At 49.2% G+C, this 23605-nt stretch overlaps 1 protein-coding gene across 1 annotated transcript in view; it reads left to right on the top strand.

Annotated features, from left to right (window-relative positions):
* The window catches only part of SARC_07418 (hypothetical protein), a gene marked incomplete at both ends in the record, with an annotated part of 29142 nt that extends 5582 nt beyond the window's left edge, over nt 1-23560 (top strand). The window contains 29 exons of the mRNA XM_014298649.1: nt 738-859; nt 1774-2005; nt 2488-2817; nt 3028-3359; nt 3608-3743; nt 4019-4140; nt 4852-5047; nt 5753-5809; nt 6178-6278; nt 7424-7549; nt 8945-9134; nt 9726-9883; nt 10206-10337; nt 10762-11997; nt 12688-12810; nt 13574-13711; nt 14067-14226; nt 14921-15087; nt 15592-15768; nt 16377-16520; nt 16921-17071; nt 17473-17711; nt 18447-18651; nt 19709-19913; nt 20317-20478; nt 21316-21446; nt 21932-22013; nt 22781-22878; nt 23457-23560. Coding sequence (XP_014154124.1) covers nt 738-859; nt 1774-2005; nt 2488-2817; nt 3028-3359; nt 3608-3743; nt 4019-4140; nt 4852-5047; nt 5753-5809; nt 6178-6278; nt 7424-7549; nt 8945-9134; nt 9726-9883; nt 10206-10337; nt 10762-11997; nt 12688-12810; nt 13574-13711; nt 14067-14226; nt 14921-15087; nt 15592-15768; nt 16377-16520; nt 16921-17071; nt 17473-17711; nt 18447-18651; nt 19709-19913; nt 20317-20478; nt 21316-21446; nt 21932-22013; nt 22781-22878; nt 23457-23560 — 5756 coding nt within the window. The remainder of the gene's footprint in view (nt 1-737; nt 860-1773; nt 2006-2487; nt 2818-3027; nt 3360-3607; nt 3744-4018; nt 4141-4851; nt 5048-5752; nt 5810-6177; nt 6279-7423; nt 7550-8944; nt 9135-9725; nt 9884-10205; nt 10338-10761; nt 11998-12687; nt 12811-13573; nt 13712-14066; nt 14227-14920; nt 15088-15591; nt 15769-16376; nt 16521-16920; nt 17072-17472; nt 17712-18446; nt 18652-19708; nt 19914-20316; nt 20479-21315; nt 21447-21931; nt 22014-22780; nt 22879-23456) is intronic.
* Nucleotides 23561-23605: the final 45 nt, after the last annotated feature.

Below are 23605 nucleotides of genomic sequence, written 5' to 3'. Positions count from 1 at the left end.
AAGTATGAGTACGTTGGCAGTAGAGTGTCTGTATCAAGTAAGAGTACGATGGCAGTAGAGTGTCTGAATGAAGTATGAGTACGTTGGCAGTAGAGTGTCTGTATCAAGTAAGAGTACGATGGCAGTAGAGTGTATGTGTATAGTATTGGACAAGTGCGGTGAAAAGCATCTGCGTGCGTGTCCAAGCCGCTATGTCCCGCTCGGGTGTGGGAGTCAATTCACTCGCCCGGTCGCAAGACTTGAGCTTGTCCACAAGAGTCTACAGTCAGCATCTGTCATGGTACACTCAGTCCCTCACCCGTTTGTGTTCGGACTACGCGATGGCGTGTGAGCTCGAGCAAGTGTTCTGTGGTGCGTTGAATAGATGGATTTTAGAGGCTCAGCGGTGTGCAACAAACGAGGCATATCTGACTACAGGCCGCAACCAAGTCCGCACATTATGTCTCGCATTGGTTACGCGTTAGGCTGGGTCTGCCTCTGGTGCCTACTGAACTGGCTCATGGTCTGATACGGTGATACCAACTTCCCGCCGGTTAATCACTCATTTACACCTCGCTTTCTCGCGTACTCCCTTTTTACTCAAACTACTCCAGAAATCCCTCATATATTTATCCACACTTTGTATTGCCACCCCGTGCCTCTGGTCTAATTCGCACTACATACACTCTGAGCCTCCGCGTCCTGGTATCCTCATCTCCTCATACCCACCCCACTCCTTATCCCGTGCGCACTGTTAGTTTTGGCGTCACAGATGGACTCGCTGGAGTCGGATCTCAGTCACTTTGTGGACGACTTCATGTCGGCCGTGCGCAACACTCTCAACCACAAAGAGGAGAACATCCGAGACAACGGCGTGGAGGTTTGTGCAACCTTGTGTACGGTGTGGTCGGCGTTTCGTTGGCATGCACCAGTTGTGAGGTTACTTCGGGTGACTGTATTCTGAGTTTGATGGCGGGATAGTGGTATGGTTAAGCAGGGGATGCAGGTTGTTTATATTCCTTTCTGTGACCGTTGTTTCAATCGAGTGGGTCGCTAGTGCTTGTGTATGTAGCAGTCAAGCGTTGACGTACTAGTTCTGTGCGCCTGATGTGCCCATATACCATCATCAGACCTACGGGCATGCGTGTGTACCTTCGCATGTATCTGCTCTCGGAGCCTACGATCTGTTTAGACCGCATGCACACAATTTGAAGTGTTACATTACCCATGGGAGCTATTGATCCTCCCAGTGCTGTCCGTGCATATTGTTCAGAGAATGATTTCCTTAATAGATATCGATTGTTTGAAGTTGATTGCTTGTCCATACTCATGCCACTGAACATTTCCGTTTAATTGGAATTGTACGTCTGCGTATGCTTTCATGGACGTACAGATATTGTACAACGAACTGCATAAGCTCCAGTCTACTCTCAGTTCATTGCTCCAAATCATGACGTACGTTCACTGTGCAACCTTCAAGCCTTCATTAACTCACACCCTCGGCTTCTCACCCCAACGCGCACATACATACACATACACACACATACACACACATTCTCTCTCTCTCTCTCTCTCACTCACTCTCTCTCTCACACACACTCACCATCTCTCTCACTCTCTATGTCTCTCACATAGAGAATTATGAACCTCTCTGTGCACGCATCTGTCTTCCCCCACGTCTGAAACCACACTCCAAGTGCACTGGTGGACATGTAGCGGTACAATTCGTTCTCGCACGCATACTCTGGCGTCAAGCTTATCTTCGAATACTCACACGCACACACGCTCGCACAGTTCTGCACCTCGCTGTGCACGCACCTGTCCTCGCCCGCGTCCCTAACCACGCTCACAAGTGGACTGGTGGACATGGTCAGCGGAAAAGGACCGGTCAAGGTGTCCGCTTGGGCACACAAGGTGCATGTGGCTCAGGCCTTGGAGGCTGTGGCAAAGGCTGCGCACGACACTACGAAGCAGCAAGTGGCTGCCGATGTGGTGACGGCTGCGCTGGCGGCGGCGGATAAGGAAGGTGTGTAGCATGCCAGTCATTTGGCTATAGGTTTGTGTATGGCATCGCTGTTATAAGCACTGTCGCCGGTTATGTAGTGCATGTGCATACGCGAGCACAAAGGTATGGTTGCGACCCAGGGAGTGTGATTTCCCTTGGGGCCGAGAGGGGTTGGGGGGGGGGGTGTTGGTAGCCCTTGGGGCTTGTGGCATGGATGGTTGCTGTTGTGTATCGCAGTCTCTGTTTCGGGTTAGTGACATGGGTTGCAGTTCCTCTACTGCGTGTGTATGTTCGTGAACACGTAGGGGGGGTTTTTTTTCTTGCTGATTTAGATCTTCTGCACCCTGTGCGCAGATGGTATTGGGGTTGTACCAATTTCATACATAGGGTTCTCTTTGATGCTTTATATAAGTACACCAAGTCTGGTTTCTCCCTGTGACCATACTTATTGGGCCATTGCGTTCCTCATGATGAAATCCCGCCTATCTTTCTATTTATAATAGCCAATGAAACCGCGCAGCTGGCCGAGTTCTCTGCCGTAGAGCAGTGGCTGCCGTTTGTCTCCGTACTTCCCCAGAAGGTTCTGGACGCCTTTGCTAACAACTACCTCACACCCAAGGCCAAGCCAACCTGCCGCTCAGCAGCCCTCAAAACACTCTCCTGCGGAGTTGCAACCTCTAGCTGCACTAAGGACGTGTGCGCCAGTTTGGTGCCTAATCTTCTGGCCATCATTGACAGCGCTGTGGCTAAACCTGCGCACGCGGCGGTGGCGGATGCGACATATGCGGCGTACTACCTGCTGGCGTGGACACAGGGGGACAATGCGAGTGTGGGTATGTATGTATGTATGTTGGTGGCACGGCTTTATTGTATGAGAGAGTGTGTAGGTACTTGCAGAACTATCAAGACGACAGCATGAGCTGTATGTGTGTGTACAATCACTCCCGGAGTGCAATACTTCTATGAACACATCAACCCTCATCTCTACGAACACATCCACCCTCATCCTTTCCCTCCCCCTTCCTCCCCACTCTACCCCACAGCGCTGCCGTTGAAGAAAGGCGGCGATCTCCGCAACGTCATCACCACCATGGAAGTCCTGTGCAGCCCCAAACTGCTGGCCAACGCAGACGTGCCCCTCCAACGCAGCATTGCTCGACTATCCACCTGCGTACTCTCGGCCAACCCCGGCGAATGGGTCAATGCGCAAAGCCCCTGGGTGGCTGCTGTGCTACGCCTGAGTGTGTCTGAGGATGTGGGTGTGCGCCGGCAGTGTGTGGCGGCCGTTAGCGGCGCCGTGCGGGACGATAGGGATGTGGACGAGAAGCTGGATGTCTTACTCAGTGTGTTTGATGCGCTATTCCTGGAGCCTGAGGTGTGTGTTTGCGCTTGTCATGTGTGCAGTTGGTCGCTAAGGCAGGTTCGTGTGGTTGGTTGAGATTGCATGGTGATTCGTAGTGGATTGGATTCAAACACATATCCATGTACAACTGAAGCAAGTTTACATATGCAAGTACATATATGCACATATTTGACGTGTATACTTGTGTATTTGGTATATGTAGCTACAATAGGGTCACCGAGTGTTCCTAAATTTGTCCAAATTTTCTTTATCGGCTTTAGATCCCACTGACTCAGAACAAAGAGTTCCTGATGCTAACCGCCACCGCAATCTGCGGCGTGAGCGGCAACGGTACGAAAAGTACCCATGAACATATGGCCCTGAAGTCACTTTTGGTTTTCAATCATCCCCGAGTAGGTAAGATAACAACAATCATCCCCGAGTAGGTAAGATAACAATTGATCTAAGTGCACACCAGATCTGCATATATCTGTATATGTATACTATATGAGGGGGCTCGAGTATAACTTGCGAAAGAACGTTCATGTATACATTCGCCTTTCGTTTCATGTGCGTACTTCGGGATGAGTACCGTCTGCATCCATAAAAGCGCAATTGCCGGTTTCTATGTGTACACGCGCTTCTTCACTTTACCTGGGTTTAAGCTGATACCAGAGTCTATTGCCCTGCAGGGTCCAAGAAAGCCTACCATCGTATGCTGCGGCACGCGCAAGTGGATATTGAGAGTTTCATCAGAGACAATCTGGAGGAAGTAATCGCACTGACAACCGGTGATCTCGGGGTAGGAAGCGAGGTATGCGCCAGAAAAATGCTCGTACGTGCTCTGCATAGGCATGTATATGTTGTTTGTATGCACACACACATACCTACACACATCGATCTCTATAGGTACCACTGCATGTGAACACCACACGGGTGTAGGGCCGATTTCACCTTTAATAGTACTGCTGGTGGCATGTGAGTGCTTCTCTGCAGCGCTGTGTGCGGTGTCGCAGGTGTAGTTGGCTACTCGTCAGTTGCTGCTCAGATAGGCTCATGCCCTCTAAGACAAAGTGAAATCGTGAGCCGTAATTAAGGAAAGCACTGTCCGCGTGTGCGGTGTGTTTGATGCGGGTTGCTGCATGGATAGATGTGTGCCTAACCGAACATCGTCCCAACTCACAAGCACATCTCACCAAACGTCTCTGACTCAAGCGCATCGCCCCAAGCTCTACTCGCTCACTTCGAAGCTCATGTACACGGCACGGATAGCATAAAGAGGTCTGCGATTGCTCGGCCATGGACCTGCACCACACACAGTAGTCCAGTAAGATAGTGCATACGAACCGTTAACGCATTCGGTGCTCAGCGGAACTCGCCCAGCGAAGATGCTGTGAACGGCATGCCGTATCATCCGCAGCGTCACCGTACATAGGTGACGTATGGCCTCACACACACGCATCACCCACCCATCTCGCATGATAGCTCGGGACTTACCTACCATCATGTATTCCGTACTCCCCAGAACCCGCACACACAGCAGGCAGCCATTGCGGCCATCAAGGACCTTCTGGTGCATGTGGGTGATGCCACGGTGCTGCCTTATCTGAAATGGGCCATGGCTAGCCTCGACTCGCCGCTGATCCTGTCGGTGGATGCGTACAAGAAGAATGTCTACACCACGCCTGAGGGAGAGCTGTACAACAACGAAGTCTTGGAGTGTATGTGTTGTGTTGGTGCTCTGGTTGTGTGTTAGTGCTCTGGTTGTGTGGTTGTGATTTTCTTGCCATCGCCATGGTGACGTGTGGGTGGTTTATTATTGGCCATGGGCTGTGTGTGACCTCGGCTCAGCCGTTGTATATCAGTGAATGCGATAAGATGGATGTTTGCACCACCCCGGCGGAGGAGCTATATAACAACAAGTGCACTCTGTTTACGATTGCATGTTGATGCTTTGCGGAGGTCGCCAATGCCGCGCCGACGCGTGTAAGGCGTGCGAATAGTCGGGGCTTTGCGCTGTGGTCAATCCGTTGTGTGCGCGTGCTGGCAATATGTTAGCCACGAGGACCAAGATGGGCGATATGTGCGTAGGGCGGGATACAGATGATGAATATATGAACGGATTTTTGTTTGCATTAGCAGATAAGTGCGTGTCGACGCACGCACTGTGCAAGCTATGTTTAGCCGGAATCAGCGCTTCCATTGCTAGAGAACGCTCGCGTCAGGGCTGCATGTCAGGGCTGCATGTCAGCGTCCCACCGGAGAACGCAATATCCGCTTGCGGTGTGCATTACGTACCTCACTCGCCAACTGCACTCCAGGGGGCAGGTAGACGGTTGTATGAATTATATGATCACACTTTGCATTGTATCTGGTACAAGCTCAACACTATCTGCGCTGTGTCCTCCCATCCTCCACTCTTGCAGCCATCAAACGAAGCCAGGCCCCAGCACCGTCTCGAGCGAAGAAGGGCAAGAAAACAGGTACGCACACACTAAGAAAACAGGCAAACACACACTAAGAAAACAGGTACGCACAAACTGATGGTCGCTCAGCGAGCGTCTGCCAGTGGTGTTCTATCCTGCCCGTACGCGCGCTTGTTTCATTTGCGAATGTATGCGTTCCCTAGCGGGTGCAGCCCTGCGCTTTATAGTCTTACTTATCACCCGAGTATCAGATCGTAGTAACCCCCTATCTGCGCCTGGACCCAGGATGTTTGGGTCTGATGAGGCTGGCATACCGGCAAGTATGTTGGCGTTCATGTACGTAGTCTCTGGAACTACAGCTGGGCTATTGCTACGCGGTGATAAACGTACACTCACACAACGAGGTACTAAAATGCACTCGGCAGATCTTGAGGAGGAAGCCTGGCAGAAGAAGATCCGTGACGACCAGGCACGCAAGAGAGGTGAAGACCCCAACGCCATCAAAATGACAGCCCATCAGAGGGAGGTGTGTAAGAATACAATACAACACAGTACAGTACAATACAATACAGTACAATACAACACAGTACAATACAATACAACACAGTACAGTACAATACAATACAATACAATACAATACAATACAATACAACTCAGTACAGTACAGTACAATACAACACAGTACAGTACAGTACAATACAGTACAATACAATACAACACAGTACAATACAGTACAGTACAGTACAATACAATGCAATACAACTCAGTACAGTACAGTACAATACAACACAGTAGAGTACAGTACAGTACAATACAATAAAACCCAGAACAGTACAGTACAGTACAATACAACACAGTACAGTACAATACAACACAGTACAGTACAGTACAGTACAACACAGTACAATACAGTACAATACAATACAACACAGTACAATACAACTCAGTACAGTACAATACAACACAGTAGAGTGCATTACAGTACAATACAATAAAACCCAGAACAGTACAATACAATACAACACAGTACAGTACAATACAATACAGTACAATACAACACAATACAGTACAACACAGTACAACACAATACAGTACAGTACAACACAGTACAATCCAATACAACACAGTACAGTACAGTACAGTGCAGTGCAGTACAATACAACACAGTACAATACAATACAGCACAGTACAGTACAATACAATGCAACAAAGTACAGTGTAATACAATACAATACAACACAGTACAGTGTAATACAATACAACACAGTACAGTATAATACAATACAACACACATGCGAGTTTACATCTGGGAGGCAAGTAGAGCCATATGTACATAACATAGAATGACTCACTCGCAGCGTATCGACGCAGCGTAGAACACCACGCTCACTTTGCTATAACAATGAATAGGCTAATGGTCAACAGGTGTAGCACGTGAAACCGATATGTGCCTTAAACCCCTAACGGGTGAGTTAATCACAGCTCAGGGTAGGATGGGTGGGTGCTGCTTACTATAACAGGTTTGTTGTCCTCCTGTAGGTGAGACAACAACAATGACTCCCTGGGCATACAGGCTTACTGTATTAAACGTGTACAGCAGACGATCTAGTGCCCCTCGGTTGATATTGTTACTATGTCTCATACATGCCTGGCCATCTGTACATAACACAGCAAGTCGAAGCGGAACGCACCAAAGAAGCCGCCATCCGCTCGGAAGTGGCGGCTATTGCTACCGACGCCACACGCGTGTTCTCTGTGCTACTGGCGATCTGCTCAGTAAATCCTAAGCAACTCCGGGTATGAGTGCATATATATATTAATATATACACACATATGTATATACATATACACACATACACACACACATATATATATACGCACACACACACACACACACACATATATATATATATATATATATATATATACGTATGTATATATATATATATATATATATATACGTATGTATATATATATATGTGTGTGTGTGTGATTGTATACGGGATTGTGTGAGCGTGAGTGTGAGTGTGATTGTGATTCTGTACGGGGTATTATATATATATATATATATATATACGGATTGTGTGAGCGTGAGTGTGAGTGTGATTGTGATTGTGTACGGGGTATTATATATATATAATATATATGTGTATATGTATTGGTATATAAATATAAATATATATATATATATATATATATATATATTGGATGTGCATGTGTATGAATATGTGCATGTGCACGTGGGTCGTGCTTGTATTTTTTCGTGTGCGTGTCTGTGCACCGCTTTAAACTTGATTTCTCGTATACATATCGTATACCTATATACTATACACGTTTGTTTCATGAACAAGCATTATACATGTTTGATTCAGGCGGATAGTCGTCTAGTTGCCCCAGGTGATGTATATATATATTTGCGCACCTTTTTAAGCTCGATTGCTCCTATGCGTGTGGTTGGAGTATTACACATAGAAGCATCCTTGACAATTCATTAGCCGTATACAAAAAACTCGGAAGTGACCCTCTCCAAAAGCCTGCAGTGTCGTAGGACGTAAGTCTCTGGACCCCCAAATTGATTGATCACCTGATAATCCCATATCCAGTGCTCGTTACAGATCCCCTTCTATCTAAAGCCTGGTGGTCCTTCGCAGTTTATCTATAGCCTGGTGGTCCATCGCAGTTTATCTATAGGCTAGTGGTCCGTCGCAGTTTATCTGTAGCCTGATGGTCCATCGCAGTTTATCTATAGGCTTGTGGTCCATCGCAGTTTATCTATAGGCTCGTGGTCCATCGCAGTTTATCTATAGGCTCGTGGTCCATCGCAGTGTATCTATAGGCTCGTGGTCCATCGCAGTTTATCTATAGGCTCGTGGTCCATCGCAGTTTATCTATACGCTCGTGGTCCATCGCAATGTATCTATAGGCTCGTGGTCCATCGCAGTTTATCTATAAGCTCGTGGTCCATCGCAGTTTATCTATAGGCTCGTAGTCCATCGCAGTTAATCTATAGGCTCGTTGTTCTCGCAGTTTATCTATAGGCTCGTGGTCCATTGCAGTTTATCTATAGGCTCGTGGTCCATCGCAGTTTATATATAGGCTCGTGGTCCATCGCAGTTTATCTATAGGCTCGTGTTCCGTCTCAGTTTATCTATAGACATCCTCAACCTGTAACTCCACCCGCACCCACAACAGGCCAACACGCCCTTGATGCTGGCCATTCTGAAGCCCCTCCTGACGTCGCCGCTGGTGGGGGATGTGAGTCAGCAGGTGTGGTACTCCATGATGGGGTCGCTGGATAAGAAGTTCTTGGCCAACTGCCAGCCCACGGTGGTGTGCCAGTACACACTGCGGCAGCTGAACACCCGCACGCTGTCGGCTGAAGGTACGTCAGTATGTGCTGTGTTGTGTGTTGTATGGTGTGTTGTGTTGTGTTATGTATTGTGTATTGTGTGTTTTGTGGTGCGTTGTGTTGTGTTGTGTTGTGTGGTGTGTTATGCTGTGGTGTTAACGTGTTGTGTTTTATGTTGGTCGTGAAGAGTGTACCGCCTGACTGCACAGACCATGCTGTTCTGTTGAAGGTTAGTGTCCCATCGTCGAGAGTTGTAGTCCAAGAAAAGATCAGTATTGGCAGAGAGTAGTCCTAATTTCATTGTCCTCTCTTCTAAATGTACCTTTTTGACTCATCTTGTTTATTGTGAATTTTCAGGGTGGCCAAAGTATCACACAGCGTCTGTTTGCTTATGCCATTACACAGTACACTTGCCAGCCCCACTCCCCCAATGTGCATCACTCACCCTCGTTACCTAACCTACAGTATCACGAAGCGTCCCACAGGTGTCTGTAGCAATACACTGCTATATATCTCTCCTTTCACACAATGGTGGATAGCCATGATCCGAGCGCGTCTACATACCCTAGCATAGGATATTGGTCCGTTTTGACGCACGTTTTGTTTGTACTGTACGCTGTACAGAAAACACAGAGCTGCAGAAAGGCGTCGGCGCTGCGGTGACGAAACTGTTCATGTCCACCGCTGGAACACGCAGCTTAGCCAATCCGGAGTTTAGCTACTGCTTTGAGCTGCTCAGAAGCATCCTGGCGCACCCCGTGCCGTCGTACTTCCCTGTGAATGTATGTGCATTGGTACACACGTGTGTGGGCATGGATTCGTATGACTACATCCACACTCAACTTTGGTTGTGATTATGCGTTTGTATGGTCATTGACACGTCGTGAGGCTCCGGTACAAAGTTGTCCATTCGAAGCAACGTTTGTTGTAGAGTCACATAGGGTAGTATACGCACACGCACGCGTCTGTTCGCAAACCATCCTCGTGGGCCTATCGCTTAAGATTGTTTATATGTCAGTAGCACTAACACTACAATAAGTCGCACCACTCCCATACTTCCACAGCTATCCGTGCTTACCCTTTCCTTCACACACACCACAACAGGTCCAGCGACAGGCGCTCGGACTGGTTAAACGCCATCTGCCTGCGGTTATGAAGTCGTCGTTGTACCCACGCAGCGATCTCATACAGCTGCTGCTTCTCGTCGCGGATGTGCACGACCACCTACAAGCTCAGGTAAGCGCCACAGCTTTGCTTTGTGTTCTGTAACACGTGTGCACATAGGTACCTTGTATATCTCTTGCATGCTTTGTCCTTTGCATCGTACGCACATGCACAAACCAGTTGTACCTCCCACACCTCTTCTCCGCTGCTGCATTATCGGTAGACGCTGTCGCCTGCACACTGTACTACTTGCTCTCACCGATTGTCATCTATCAGACCTTTCTGCAATAACAGTTCTTGTGCCAGCCCACTCCCACGCACATCCCTCTCCAAAAGTACCGTATCATGCACCCAGGCTGATTCCTGCTGCCATGTATACGGCCGCACGTCGCAAAAGTACTCTATACCGGAAATGCGCACTAGACAGCCACAACCCTTGTTTCCGAACTTTTCATTCACACGCCCTACACACACACGCACACACGCGCGCGTACAGGCGGTGGATTCGCTCGTGCTAGTGGGCGCAGAGGTACCACGCCAGCTGGACGACACTGTGCTGCGTCTGCTGAGCCAAGGCCTGCTCAGCCCCATAGCGGCCATCCGGCTGGCGTGTCTGAAGGCGCTCAACGCACAACCCATCGAGGACTACGACAGAGACGAGCAGGACATGACGCAGGCTATAAATAGAATCAAACCGCACGTGCTCGCGCTCAAGTATGACGCCGACGACGCGATCAAGACCGCCGCCGAGGAGATGCTGGACGACAAGGATCTGGAGATCAACACGCTGGAAGAAGTTCGGTACATCGCCACGCTGGTGGAGAACCCCACGCCCGAGGTCCAGGAGTACGCGGTCAGGGGTCTGAGTGCGGCACTGAGCGAGCTGCCCGACTACACCAACGAAATCACAGAGGGGCTGCTGGACCGTATTCCCGTGTTGCTGTCTATGCCCGAGCCTGTGTACGACGACAACAGGAATCTGATCTCTGAGCCGTTTGTTGATCCGTGGGAGGCGCGTAGGGGTCTGGCCATGGCCCTCAACCACACAGCCGTCAACATCTCCGACAGCGAGCTGCAGAAGAACATGACGTTCATCTCACAGTTCGGGTTCACAGACCGCAACGCTGAGGTACGCGCGGCTATGCTGGCCGCAGCGTCGCAGCTGATCGACGTGCACGGTGCCAGCTCAGTCAACGAGATGCTTCCGGTGATGGAGGAGACGCTCGCACGCACAACAGACACCAGCGACGACGAGGTACACGAAGCAACGATCATCTGCATCGGCGCCATGGCGCGGCATCTGGACAAGACCGATCCAAAGGTGCAGAAGGTCATTGCGCTGCTGTTTGAGGCCCTCAAAACACCCTCGCAGTCCGTGCAGGAGGCGGTGGCCAAGTGCCTGCCGCCGCTGATTAACGCCAAGGACGAGAACGCCGGCGAGCTGATCAAGACGCTGCTGGACCAGCTGTTGGAGGGCAAGAAGTTCTCGGACCGCAAGGGGGCGGCCTATGGACTGGCGGCTGTGGTGAAGGGCCTGGGCATTCTGTCGCTGCGCAAGCACGCGGTAGTGGACGATCTCATGGACGCGGTGCAGAACAAGAAGCGCAAGGAACACCGCGAGGGCGGGCTGATGGCGTTTGAGACGATGGTGTCGACGCTGGGCCGTTTGTTTGAGCCGTACGTCATTAAGCTGCTGCCACACCTGCTGGTGGCGTTCGGGGATAACGATGAGGTGTGTAGGTAGCGTGCAGGGTCGCGCACAGGTTAGACTGCGTATGCACGCACAGCTAACGATAGGTATACTATATTCACAATGACCACGGGAGTCGGAAGTGGTTGAGGAGTGTGTAGTGCGCTCTGGGTATTTGCGGACGAGCCGATTGCTAGCACTGTGTGTTCTTGGGGTGTTATGGTGGGGGTTGGACTTTCAAGGTAGAATGCCTACTGGCTTGTTACTAGGACAATGTCTGCATGGTGTTGTGTCTGAGAAAGAGACTCTTTGCATGTGTGTGTGCGTGTAGTTTGAGTGGGCGGACTCCAGGTGTCTTGCATGGCTGTGCATGTGGCTCTCCGAGGCTTAAGATTGATATATCGACTACTCCGTTGCAGACCGACCCAAGCGTCAGGTTTCTATCTAGGCGCAGTGAATGTACATGTAGAGTGTATATGTCTGTGCGTGTGTGATCAAAGACCATTGGATTCCTAGCTAGCTACTCAGCGGGCCTTTACACAATACGCTCGAGTACGTGTTCAGTCGTTCAGCCTAACATTAGCCGTGCTGCCCGTTCTATCCTATCACTAGCCACAGGTCTCTCTGAGTTATTTGCCCAACACGGGGGCCTTGTTTCTCCCTTCCCCATATATATCAGCCAAGTCTTCATCACTATGCATAACAATCACCACATTCCCTCCCACACCTTAGAACGTGCGCCTGGCCGCACAGGACACAGCTGCGGCCATCATCAAACATCTGAGCCAGAGCAGCAAAACGGGCCCTGGTGTTAAGCTGGTGCTGCCGTCGCTCATGAGGGCTCTGGATGACAAGGTGTGTTGTGCCTAGGGCTTGGGATATGACCATCGTAAGACATACACAGAGCTTCTACGGGTAGTAAGTATCACCAGGGACTTTACATCCCTGATACCACCAGGGATTGTCATTCCTGATATCACCGGGGATCGTACCGTACAACTCTGATGGCTGATGGAAAGTACTTGCTTGTGGGCCATATGCGTGTGGTTTTAGGGAGCATGTCCGTTGTGGGTCTGTTGATACTTAAATTGCTGAAGTGTGTGGATGAATCAACACGTGTTGCAGGGTTTTTTATCAGGCACCTGAGGCTTGCGATGGGTTGCATGTTCCTATTTTAATCACCTGACGTGCCTCTGCGGGAACTGCCTCGAAAGAGTATGTTCTTCAGGGCAAAGAGTGAGTACCCTACTGGTCTCATAGGGCGGTTGTTAGGGTGGACAGCACCATGTAACGGTACTTTTATGTATACGAATACACCCACGCATCAAACGACCAACACTCTCACGAACACATTCGATGTGTATGCACGCGACACGTACAGACTCACCTGCGTCGAGCAGTCTGAGATGAGATGTGCTATGTGCTGTTCGCGGTGATACAACAATCCAATCCATTCCCCACGACCAATTATGTCGACAGCTACTCTCCGGGACCAGATATTGGACTATTCGGGTCCCTTTGCACACGCACACTCAACCAACTCCCACCATTGCCATGGTACTGTTTTGCACCGTAATCCCTGACTGATGTAAAACGTCATATCATACCATCGATGCAGCAATGGCGAACTAAACAAGGCGCAACTGAGATGTTAGGAGCCATGTCAGCGTGTGCACCAGATCAGCTGTCGTCTTCACTGCCACAGATTGTGCCCCGACTGGCGGAGGTGCTGACAGATTCGCACCCCAAAGTGCAGGTGTGTTCGTTGGGCGTTTAATTTAGCAGGGATTGGATAAGACCACCCGTAGTAGGGCATTTCTATGTGGTGTCCAGGGGTTGAAGCGGTGCCTGTTTTATAGACCTTGTATATGCCGTGTTGTATGGAGACGAACTACAGCGGGTTTTGGTATGACAGCTTTTGTGTGCGCAAGGGTAGCGTAGTCTACGGCCTAGTCTAGTTTGCCACCCATTCTAGATATATGTAAAAAGGGTCTCACTCCGCATACAATTAGACAGGAAATGGAATGAGCCAAATACGTAGACACAATTAAAATAGTTTTCTCACACATAAAATTCAGTTACTGACTGCTTAGCGATCTTTTCCTGAGCAGGAAGCCGGCAGATTGGCTCTGAAGAAAATCGGTGGTGTGATCAAAAATCCAGAGATTCAAGAGATTGTGGATGTACTTTTGGCGGCGCTGGTGGACCCCGATGGCAAGACGCAGAAGTGTCTCACCACTTTGCTGGATACCAATTTCGTTCATTTCATCGGTATGGCTAATCAGCGTCAAAGGGTGTTCCAATGCGTTGGCTTGGCGATTCCCATATGTTCGGCCTTTCCACTGCCAATCCGCAGTTGGATGGACCGCGTTTAACGGATCGATCGTGCCGTGTCGTTGTTCATTGGGGCGTTAAGCTGCTTTGTAAAAGTATTCTTACTTGAGGTTAACCGAAAATTGATAGAAGTCACTGCACCCTGCACCAAGAACTGTCTCCATGTAAGCCAAAGGTTCAATACAGCTTCAATGTTAATCGATATGCTGGCAGACGTATATGGATGTGTGGTTCTGTGCTTGATAATTTTTTTTTTGGTGACTTTATTGAGACGCTTTGGTGGGGTGTATGCACTTATCAGCACCTCTCCACGGGTGACTATTAGACATACACCCCATATATTCACTTCAAGGGAGTCTTCTGCTGCACTCAGTCGCATGTGCATTGTAGAGTGACTATGACGCACATCTGATTCACACTCATATGCTCATATCCATGAATCTACTGGTCTTCACAGACGCCCTATAGCCGTCGCTGCGCATTCCTCTATACGTATACTTGCTTCTGAAGTCCGTTCTTATTGGGTCTATCTCACCCACATTTGATTATCTGCATTCGTATTTAATCTATCTTTCCATCTCCCCATCCGTATCCGTTTCTGATATCTCTTCCCATTGGCCCATCTCCACAGACGCCCCGTCGCTGGCATTGATCATGCCTGTGTTGCACCGTGCACTCAAACAGAGAAGTACAGAGACTAAAATGTGGGCCGCGCAGATTATCGGGAATATGTCGTCGCTGACCAACCACAAGGATCTCCAGCCTTACCTCAATATAGTACTCCCAGGGCTACGAGAGGTGCGCGTTCTATGTGCTGTGTATGAGTTGAGTGTGAGATTGGATGATCGTTGGTGTATCGGTTTCCCGGGCTAGCATGTAGTCTATCGATTGATGTGATCGTGCTTGCTTGCCTGTATAAGTACATATGATGCCCTTAAAGTACATTTTGTACACTCTTAAAACAATCAGTAGCACGCACTCACTGACAGGCCTCGCAGACATACATAGTTACACTCACACGCACGCATGTACACGACTAAGTCGGTGGGAAGTATTTGGCCTGGGCGTGCAGCTTAAGCGGTGCTAACGTGCCAACGTGTCTGTTCTCCTCGCTTCAGGCTTGGCTTATGTGTGCGTACTGCGGATACGACGGTACACCTGTAATACATTCGCGCGCATTATACGGCAAAACCTGGGCAATTCAGCCCGGAACACGAACCTATTACCAACGCACCCTGAATATACACAGTACAAACACACATAACTCAAGTAGAACGTCTGTGGTTGTGCATCTCTACACAGGTGCTGGTGGACTCGAGTCCTGCGGTCCGAGAGGTGTCTGCCAAGGCACTGGGTACCATGGTACAAGGTATGGGCGAGGAGAGTTTCTCTGAACTTATTCCCTGGCTGGTAGAGACGCTCAAGTCACCTGGCAACAGCGCCGTGGATCGAAGCGGTGCCGCACAAGGTCTCAGTGAGGTAGGCTTAGTCTCACTTATCGATTGGACAAGACAGTGCGTATTGTTATTGTGCCTGGCTGTTACGGTGGGTCAGTACGTAGTTGATGTTGGCTGTTTGCTGAAGAATTGCGTGAATGTATATAGCGTGAGCAATACAGTCCGCGCGGCGGTACCTACACTCATTGGAGCACTGCACGAACACAGTATGTTCCTGATTGTGGCTCACAACCCTTCTATGCCAATCACATCCAGCACATCGCCTACCGTCGTCGTTGTGCGCTCTTATGTCTCTTACAACCACATTTTTTTTTGACTGATATGCCGAATCCGACCTATTCTTACTGTTGTATTTAAGGCACTATGTCGCATGTTCCTCTCTGTTTATTGCTGTGTGATGGTCTGTGGGTGCTCTACAGCCTAATATAATGTACATGTATGTCACATCCCATCCACCATCCTTGTCTATGTATGGGAGTTGGAGGACATTTGTACCCGTAAGGGAGACAACTGCCAAAACACATGATGCGTAAACGGCACACACTACGGGCGGGCGGTTTTAGGCTTCTCTGCACCCAACTTTCAGTAGTATTATTTCACATCCACTAACCTCTGTGTGGTGTGCTGCAGGTGCTCTACGGCCTCGGGTCGGAACGACTGGAGCGGTTGCTGCCGGATATCATCGCCAACTGCTCGGCGAAGGAAGCGTACACACGTGAGGGTTTCATGATGGTGCTCTTCTTCACCCCGTCCTCGTTTGGAGACGATCTATTGGTATGCTCACCTTGTTATGGTCATCTTGTTATGGTCACCTTGTTGGCAGTATGTGTGGTCTGTGTAGTGCTATGTATATACAGGGCTCGTGCAATGGTACGCATTGTTCGGGCCTCCCTGTAGCGTACCCAGTCGCTTCTCCCGTGGCTTCTCCTACCCGCGATGTCTTCGCCCTCCATTGCCCCGGTCACACTCTAGTTATGCCTGGGGGTAGTCCATCAGCGTGTGTATCGCTCGATTGGTCCTTATTAATACATCTGTGCTCACACCCTGCGTGCCGGTAGTCATCCACCGCTTTATATATTGTGTGCCGGTAGTTATCTAACGCTTTATAAACCCCCCCCACCAACTTACCTGTGCCCCTTTCCTTGTGCTACGCTTGTGCGTGTCATGTACACAGCCGTTCGTGCCCGTTGTCATCCCACCCATTCTGAAGGGATTGGCCGATGAGGCAGAGAACGTGCGCCATGCAGCACTGAAGGCCGGTCAGATGATTGTCAACAACTACGCCGAGAGTGCCGTGGAGATTCTTCTGCCCGAACTCGAGAAGGGTATGTCTATGTATACGGATTCATCATCCAATGGAATACTCCACCATCACTTTCAGCGTACATGGGTCATGATCTCAACGACAATTTTAGGCCCCTTCTACTGCCTTTATGTATATATAGTTTTGCTAAGGTCATGCGTTTCACCTGGGGGGGGGGTTGACAAACGTAACCATGAGATACATGCGTAAGCTTAACTTCATCGTGCCCCTATTTTGTTCCGTGCGTTCGCATCTATGTTTGGTCTGAGTAGCACCATCACCATCAACCCAAACACCACCCATACCCTATGGGCCGCTCTCCGTGCCTTTTGTTGCCATATTAAGATCGCATTCCTGTCTCGCTCCTAGTGCCGTATACAAATTTCGGCGATCACAAAACAACACATCCCAAAATCAAATCAGGTCTCTTCGACGACAACTGGCGTATTCGACAGTCGTCCGTGCATCTTTTGGGTGATCTGCTTTACCGCATTTCCGGTCAATCCGGTGCCAAAACCACCGAATCGGGTGGGGACGATGACAATTTCGGTACAACCGAGGCCAGGGATGCGCTGGTGGAGGTCTTGGGAGAGGAGCGTTTGGCACAGGTGTTTGCTGGTCTGTACATGGGACGGTCCGATGTGGCGCCATTGGTTCGCCAGGTAGGTGTTTGTATGTGGACCAGTGTCGTGGTTGTGGGCTTTTACTTATTCAGTGTTGTTACTTGTTTAGGGTCGCCATTGGTTCGCCAGGTGGGTGTTTGCGTGTGGACTAGTGTCGTGGTGGTGGGCTGGTACTTATTCAGTGTTGTTACTTGTTTAGGGGTGTTACTTTTTGTGTAGAGTGCGCATATCTTGTCCAGGTTGCGGCCCTGAGTATGCTGTGCGCCTGCTTTGTATAGCACCTTTTTAAAATACCTTTATAAAGTACCTTTGTAGAACACCTTTGTAGAGCACCTCTGTAAAATACCTTTGTAACGTACCTTTGTAAAGTAAAATACCTTAGTAGAGTACCTTTGTAAAATACCTTTGTAAAGTACCTTTGTGAAATACTTTTGTAGATCACCTTTGTAAAATACCTTTGTAAAGTATGTAAAGTACCCTTGTAAAGTACCTTTGTAGAGCACCTTTGTAAAGTACAAAGTACCTTTGTAGTACGTATAAAGGGATGTTGAATATGGTACGCCAAGCCTTAGTGTGTGTCCCGTGAGCACATGCATGGCCGACGTGTGCCTGTGTCAAGACTAGTAACGACACCCGCACAAGCAAATGCTCAGTTGCCACGTTGACGTGACTTCCATGCCGCATGCTAAAACCACTCCCAATCACACTCAAACGTACACGTACACTTACACTTACACTCCCACTCCATTGTGCTTAACCGCGTACCACCTACAGGCGTCGCTGCACATCTGGAAGGTGGTGGTGTTCAACACAGCCCGCACACTGCGTGACATCATGCCTGTGCTCATGCAGCTGCTGCTGAAGTCTCTGTCGTCGCCCAACCACGACCGCCGTCGTATTGCGGCGCAGACATTGGGTGATGTGGTGCTGAAACTCGGGGACTTTGTGCTGCCGGAGATTGTACCCATTTTGGCTGAAGGTAGGAGATATAAGGCTGTGCATATGGGCGTGGTGGTAGTTGGTGGGCTCGTATGGGCTGTTTTGGTTCAAGAGCGCGTACGGTCCTGTGCTTCAGATCAGGGTGCATGGTTTATAAACGGTTGAGCAAGGTGCGCGGTTTATAAACGGTTGAGCAAGGTGCGCGGTTTATAAACGGTTGAGCAAGGTGCGTGGTTTATGAACGGTTGAGCAGGGTGCTTGGTTTATGAGCGGTTACTCGATAGCGTACATGCATCCTTCATGTGTGCATTCGTGCGTGGGGGAAGGGGGGGGGGAAAGCGCACAATCGCTATGTGAAAATCAGGTAGTGGTGAGCTCTATAGACACCATCTATGAGTCGCGTGTGTATGATTGTGCTCAGATTGTATGGGTGTGGTTGGAGACACCCGTGTGTGGTCATCCGTTGGTCATGTCTCGTATTGCAATTAACCGGTGGCGAGGGTTGAGCTTGCCCGTCTGGCCTGTCTGGCTATATCTATGTACGGGGCTGTAGTTGTAGTGGGAGTAGTAGAACACGTCATATGCCTGTGTATACGTGTACATCGTTGCAAGTGCGACTCAATACGGCACCCGTCCCATATACATACAAGCATTGCCCTGACCCTCTACTACCTCCATCTCGAAGACAACATGGCGCCATCCTATATACATGCAAGCATTGCCCTGACCCTCTACTACCTCCATCTCAACGACAACCTGGTACCATCCCATATACATGCAAGCATTGCCCTGACCCTCTACTGCCTCCATCTCGAAGACAACCTGGCACCATCCCATATACATGCAAGCATTGCCCTGACCCTCTACTACCTCCATCTCAAAGACAACCTGGTACCATCCCATATACATGCAAGCATTGCCCTGACCCTCTACTACCTCCATCTCAAAGACAACCTGGCCTAGCACGCCAATCGCTGAAGCACACATACCTGGCGACTAGACGCAGTATAACCACGGTCAGGACAAGTGACGTGGTGTGTCTCGCAGACATCCTGAAACCTTGATCACTTAACCTATTCGCTTTTCCGGTCTGGCAGGCCTGGATGCGGAAGACTCGAGCACGCGCTGTGGTGTGTGTGTGGGTCTGAGCGAGGTGATGAATGCCGCGTCCAAGGACTCGGTGATCATGTTTGTGTCGTCGATTATTCCCGTGGTGCGCCAGTCACTGATGGACCGTGACAGTGAGGTGCGCGAGGCTGCGGCCAAGACCTTCGACACGCTGTTCACGGTCATTGGCAACAAGTAAGTGCCCTGTGGTTGGTTGTAGGTGTATACCTGGCGGTTGGCCTCGTACGTACAGTCTGTGGTCAGGTGTGAGTTCACATGCGTCTGTATAGGTTCTGAGGTTCGACACTCCTTTTCACCATCGTTGGCAACAAGCAAGGGCTTACATGAGTTCATATGCGTGCTTGAAGTTCGGTATCATATTCTTCGTCGTTGACAATAAGTATATCACATCTATTGAATATGCACATACCTGCGAATGGGATGATGTTTTCCTATACACACTACTGGTTTCCCATAAGCCCGTCGCCAGTTGTTGCTGTAAGCACTACTAAGTCGCCTCTGCAATCACCACACATCCCAATCAGTCGTGCGTAGTACGTAATCACGTTACCCTCGATCACCTCCCCCGTCTCGGTAGGGCCGTTGATGAGGTGCTGCCGTCTATGTTGGCAGCGCTGGACAGCGAGGATGAAGAGATCAACGAGTGCGCTCTGCTGGGTTTGCGGCAGGTCATGAAGACGCAGTCGCAAGTAGTGCTGCCATTCCTTGTGCCGAAGCTCATTGCCCAGCCGGTTACGGGGTAGGCGTGTGTGTGATATGGACGATTGGTGTACGGTTGGGGGTGGGTCTGTAGGTATGTATGTATGCGGGTGAACATGCGGGTTTGTCGTATACTATGGCGGTAATATTGGCGCATGTAGACACTCGTATGTACGGGCGTACGGACGCACACATATACCTATAACATACATACATACACACGTAAGCCATCACGTATGCATATAAGCGTATTCGTTACATACAAATGTTCACATAGAATGTCATACAAACTCACTTTATTTTTTCCATGCCTGCTCACGCATATCGACCACCCGTCACTTGCACGCGGTTGCATTCCTACTGGCTGTGTTGTGTGTGTGGCCATTTGACCTCAAACTAAACAGTTTACTTTCTATGTGGACATCGTAAACGCATTTGACAACCACACCAGCCGTGTTTTAGGGTTGCACACACTAGCACAGCCCTCTCTTTCTCTCTATATATATACACACATGAACTCTATATACACATGCACACGTGCTCTCTACATACACACAACGTACGCTCTAAATAGAATCACATGTGTGCTCTATGTACACGAACACACGTTCTGTATACACACCCAATGTGCTCTGTTTATGCCCACACACATACATACGCCATATATACGCACACATACTTTGCTCTTGCACACCCACCACATGCAAACCAAATGAACATCGCATTCGCTCGCGGACACAACCGACCCCTCAACGCACCAGCGTGCTCGTATTATTTTTGAACAAGTCGTATATATCCCTCGCCCCGTCACCTTTAAGAACCACACATTCAGGCCACGCCTTATCTCGTTACCACACACACCCCACGTGGCATACAGAGCCAATGCACACGCCCTGGGGGCTTTGGCCGTGGTGTCTGGCTCCACCCTGGACGTGCACTTGTCCAAGATAGTCCCTGCACTATTGCAAGCCATCTGCGTTCGGGATGACAGCTCAGACTCGATTCAAGGTACGCTCATGCTCATGCTCAATACGCATAGCACCACTTGTTGAGGACCATATACACCTCGCAGTGTTCCGTAGTAGATATACGCATAACACCAGTTGTTGTGGGCTATATACACCTCGCAGTATTCCGTAGTAGATATTCGCATAGCACCAGTTGTTATGGACTATATACACCTCGCAGTATTCCGTAGTAGATATACGCACAGCACGAGTTGTTATGGACTATATACAGTTCGCAGTGTTCCGTAGTAGATGTACGCGTAGCACCACTTGTTATCGACTATATACAGTTCGCAGTGTTCCGTAGTAGATATACGCATATCACCACTTGTTATGGACTATATACATCTCGCAGTGTTTTGGTTACGTTGGCCGTAGTGGTGTCATAAACGGTCGACTGAGCATGCCGCGGTTGGGCTTTGCACACGACTATGTATAACGTACGGTTGCGCATGTGATTGAATCGTGATCTCCCTGTGCCCGCAGAATCGTTCGAGCAAATCATCATGTGCCTGGAAACCAGGAAGGGCCAGTCCGTGGTTATGAATGAGCTGATCGAGATGCTTGGGTATGTCATGTAGTCTATCTAGATACATGCACTCTCAACTAGTGATTGCCTATGGGCTGGGCTTAGGTTGTGCATAGGCTTGTGCACAGAGATGTGGTCTATCTAGATATGTGTACTCTCAGCTAGTGATTGCGTATGAGCTGGGGTTAGGTGGCATAGGCTTGTGCATATGCCCGACCATACATTATGTTTCATGCTGAGCACGCGCTTACAGGGATACGTACTTACCTCATTCCGGTCTCTGGCAAGTATAAAGCACTAGGTTGCGAAAACGTACAGGTTGTTGTGTACGCTAAGCGTGTATAGCTAGGGGAAAAGGTAGCTCACATATGCGTTATCATAAGACAAGGTCTAGTATAGCACCAACTGGCAAAGATGTGGTAGCCCTAATGGTTTTACTACAACTACGCGTGCTGTTTCGCCCTCAAAGTTGTCCGATCATATATCTACTTACACACACAACTGCATTCATTGACATATTGCTTCACTCACTCACACATCACAAGGCATATACCTACATACACGCGTACTTGCTTTCATGACATGTTGCTTCGCTCACACACACATTACGAGGCATATACCTACATACACGCGTAATTGCTTTCATTCACATATTGCTTCACTCACTCACACATCACAAGGCATATACCTACATACACGTGTATTTGCTTTCATTGGCATGTTGCCTTGCTCACACAGACATCACAAGACATATAGCTACATACACGCGTAATTGCTTTCATTCACATATTGCTTCACTCACACAGACATCACAAGGCCGTCTACCGCGAGGTCGCATCGAAGATCATTGTTGTCATTGCCGATACATATGACATTGAGGTATGTGAAGAACAGGAAGGAGAGGGTCTGTGTATGTGCTCGGGCACGAGCATGTGTATGTGTATGTGTGTATATATGAGCATGTTTATGTAGTGGTATATCCACACAAAGACTGTATATGTACTGTTAGAGTTCGTGTATGCCATGTAGAAGTTGTACTCACACATGCAGGGCGTGTACACGCTTTTTTAATTGCACACAGGTCAGCGCTTTCACATTCTAGCAATAGCCATACCCACACAATTGACATGTTGTGTTACTCAAGATGCGTATCCGAGATGTTAGTTTGGTAGTGGTTCGTTCTGTTTGATAGACATGGATTGGTTGTTATTGATTGGCTGTTATAGTATGTTGTCTCATCCCCCACTGCTGTGAGAAGTGTATGTTGGAGGGGTTCTACTTATTTAATAATAGGCATCACCCTAGCCAATGTTTTGCGTTTGTGTGCCATATATGAATGCTTCTCGTCGGTTCGTGCCCAGTACTAAACCACGACCACGTAACCGTTTAGGCCTGCCCCCCGCTTGTTGTGCGACACCCTCCCACGTGTGTCTGTGCTCGATCTTTGTGCGCTGGTTCGGATGCTCCCTGAACTCACGCTAGTACATCCACCAATCACCTACCACACAATCTTACCAGCCACTCGCCAACCACCTAACCCACAATCTAACCAACCACCTATCCCACAATCTAAACCAACCACCTAACCCACAATCTAACCAGCCACTCACCAACCACCTACCCCACAATCT

The sequence above is a fragment of the Sphaeroforma arctica genome, assembly GCF_001186125.1.
Source record: "Sphaeroforma arctica JP610 unplaced genomic scaffold supercont1.587, whole genome shotgun sequence".
NCBI classification, from domain to species: Eukaryota; class Ichthyosporea; order Ichthyophonida; genus Sphaeroforma; species Sphaeroforma arctica.
This window is presented reverse-complemented; position numbering and strand designations above follow the sequence as displayed.